Source organism: Atta cephalotes (genome assembly GCF_000143395.1).
Source record: "Atta cephalotes unplaced genomic scaffold scaffold00016, whole genome shotgun sequence".
NCBI classification, from domain to species: domain Eukaryota; kingdom Metazoa; phylum Arthropoda; class Insecta; order Hymenoptera; family Formicidae; genus Atta; species Atta cephalotes.
The window spans coordinates 5,217,511-5,220,968 of record NW_012130080.1 but is presented as its reverse complement, the minus strand read 5'-3'; the positions used below and the strand labels follow the sequence as shown (position 1 = coordinate 5,220,968).

General features: G+C 34.6%; 1 protein-coding gene across 1 annotated transcript in view; it reads right to left on the bottom strand.

Moving 5' to 3' along the window:
• The window catches only part of LOC105618356, a 146,218-nt gene continuing 142,760 nt past the window's right edge, over positions 1 to 3,458 (bottom strand). Inside the window, exon 11 of the mRNA XM_012199898.1 lies at positions 1 to 639. Within this exon, the coding sequence (XP_012055288.1) occupies positions 1 to 639 (639 nt within the window). The remainder of the gene's footprint in view (positions 640 to 3,458) is intronic.

Genomic DNA, 3,458 nt, shown 5'->3' with positions numbered 1-3,458 from the left:
TCATTTCTTCTTGCCTCGACCGCCCTTCTGGAGCTTCGTGATCTTCAGGCGGCAGCTGGAGCCACCGGTGTAAATCACTTCCGTTCTGCCACCCTCCTCGGCCGCAGTCACCAGGGCCTTGACGGATCGTACATGGATATCCTTGGCGCTGATTTCCAGAGTGGTGCCGGGATAACGATCCCGTACACACTTGCCTACGCTGGTGGCTTGCGTCTCGGTCAGCTCGATGCCGTCCAGGCACAGCCAGGTGAGACATTGCAGGTGCGTGAGGATCGTCTGCACGAACACGTGTTCCATCTGCACACGCTTGGCGCTATCGGTGACAATTAGGCCATTTGCCCTGAGGAAGCTTAAGCCGCATAGCTTGAGATGTTTGGCGATCTGTCGCATTGTGCGATCGCTGTCTTCCAGGGTGACCCGCCAGAAATTGATCCGGAGCGACTGCAGACTGCGGAAGTGCGCCGCCAGGCAACAGAAGAATTGCTGTAGGATCTTGTCGTCGATGAAAAGTAACGAGCCACTGCTGCCGCCGATTGTTGATTTATCTAGCGACAGATCAAGCTCACTCAGCGATGTGAAACCCGCCAGGAACGGCAGTAGCAACGGCCCGCGCAATGCCAGGCGATCGTTCACTGTCACCTGCAATCAGAAATAATTTCGTCGGCAGAGCTTATCGGGTGCAATTTGTTTCGCTCGTTTATATACTCGTTTAGATTGAGATAAAAAGAGAAAAATATACAGGATGTCAGTAGCCTGGCAAGTAATTTTTTATTATTATGAGTTTTCCTGATCAATTTTGGATTGGTTTTTTTATCTCTAAGCAGGAATAAAGAAACAGATTTTTTAAAGAAAAGTATTATTATGTAAAAAACGGGTTCTCACAAAAAGAATTATTTTTAATCAAAATAGAATTTATATTTTATATACAATGATAACGAATGTATCATTTACAAAAGAAGTTAATTATTCTAATAAAATATTATTTCTGTTAACTATAAATAATAATAATAATTATTATTATTACTATGAACGATAGTGTATCTATATCACTTAGTCATTGTGCTACATTTTAATTTTTATAGTTATCTTTTCACAGAGATCTTTTAGATGAATGCAAAAATTGCATTCTAGAATAATTCTAGTAAAATCATCGAATGCTCCAAAAAATATATCCAAGTAATAAATTTCCAGATATCAAAAAAACAAGTTAAGTTTTTTTATTTAAAGTTGTAGTTTTCTCGAACATTTTCATCTCTATTTCTAAATAAGAAGTAATTAAAAGGAAAAAACTAAATTTCAAAGAGTATCTATTTAATAAAATTTTATCTTTCTTAATCTTGAATTTAGTATAGTCTCTAGTCTAAATTTTAACATAATCTTTTAACTTATTTAAGAACATTAGAAGATCAATTTTTAAGTTGAAAACATCTAAATTTTATTTTAATAAATTAGTTTACTCGTGCTTTTAAAAAAAGCAAATTAAATCATTATGTCAACTTGAAAAGTGATTAAAAGTGCTTAATTAAAAATTAAGACGAAATCAAAGCTGTATCTTCATTAATGAAAAACCGAATTGCAAATTGGCAAAGATGGGAAAAGCAGCTGCAAAGTTCAACGATTTATTTTAGGGATCCTGCACGGAGACAAGGGTAATGGAATTGGGGGTCGGTTTAATGCGGAGACTACAAAGATGTATGTTGGTCCGGGCTGTCCTTTATTTATTGCTGCCGTGGTGCGGACAGTAATTGCGCATGCAATCGAAAATGTATGACTTATAGATAGATAAGGGAGGAAAGTGACACGAAATCTGGCGAACATTCCGGACATGGAATTAATTTTCGTGACGTAAAATAAAATAGTTATCTTAGTATAATTAATCTTTCTTTTTATAAGAATGGTTTTTTCCAAAAGAAAAATAATAAAAATTATTCTCAAACATTATATTTAACATTGACAAAAATTCTACTACATTTTCATAAAATTCTATAATCTATTTAAAAAATACCAATATTATAGTAGTGACATCGATTAAATATTTTTAAATTTGTATTCAAAAGATCTTTGATTTGTATACAAATATTCATTTATGATAAAACCTTTTTTTTTTACGACGATATTTATTTTAAAATAAGATTTTTATGCAAGTTGGGTTACTCATTATTTATTTATTATTTTCGGCAATTGCTTCAGAGTTATCAATTTGAAAATTTTCTTTTATAAAGTAAACTATATTTCAAATAGTGAGATATTTAAATATCATGCATAGTTATTGTGTAAAAAATCTGTTCTTTTTAGTGAGAAACAATGTGGATACATTCATCGCACGTCGCGCGTCGATTCGTGCGTAACTTAAAGTGCTCATTCGTTAGCCTAAAATTGGTCTCATTTAAAAAAACCCTGTTCGAATGCAACTTTTCCAGAAAAAAATTAGTTTTTTTCGCTCCTTCTGATACTAAGAATTGCATTCTGTATTTCATGTGCATAAATTCTCTTATATAAGCTAAATGATAATTGATATCTCACGCTCTTTCTCTTTTCCACAAAATGTCTAGATGCGTAGAATTCTTGGATCAGAGTTTCTTGTCCAGAATCAGATCACTTTCAATGAAACGATTAGGATATGTTCCATGGGCGTGAGCACGTTCGCAATTTCCTGACCGCGATATTCTGTGTTACAGTGGAATAACCGATTTTCTTCTGTATTTCACGAATCGTAATAGAGATCCATTTTTCAAGCAAAACGAATCATTTCCGCGAGAGAAGGGACTCACATCACGGACTGTGCCCCTCTGTTGTGGCTAGAACGTGGGTGTGTCTAATGGTTCCAGCCCAGATCCTGGGAACACGATAGCTACATAGCCTTGTATATCCGGGAAACTCGTCGGAGAGACAGTCAGTAGACAGCTACATCTGCGTCTACTGGAATCGCGATGTCGTATACGTATGTTATCTTCCCATATACCACGGATGCCCGAATATGCACGATACATTCGAAGATGTGTAACTGCATCAGCAAATGGTCAAAGCTTCATATGTTAGTCTAATATAATAGGATTGTATATGTCATTGCAATATTGTTACATTGTGGGATTATGTTCATTAAACGAGATGTAAGCAAGTTTCAAGGATCTCTCGCTAATTGTTTTATTCTTCATTTCATGTAATATTATATAAAGTATTGATTCGGAACCGCTTTTACAATCTTTCGATTGTTTAATGTTGGATTACTTTTATAAAAATTGTGTAATTGAGATTTTGACAATAAATTTATATTTTTATTCGAACAAAAAATTAATGAAATTTCAATATTTCAGTTATATTCAATATTTCAGTTAATTATCAGAATATAAAGATGATGATAAAAAATTATGATCGGCTTTCATACTCTCTCTCTCTCTCTCNNCTCTCTCTCTACTCTACTACTACTACTACTACTACTACTACTTACTTACTACTTA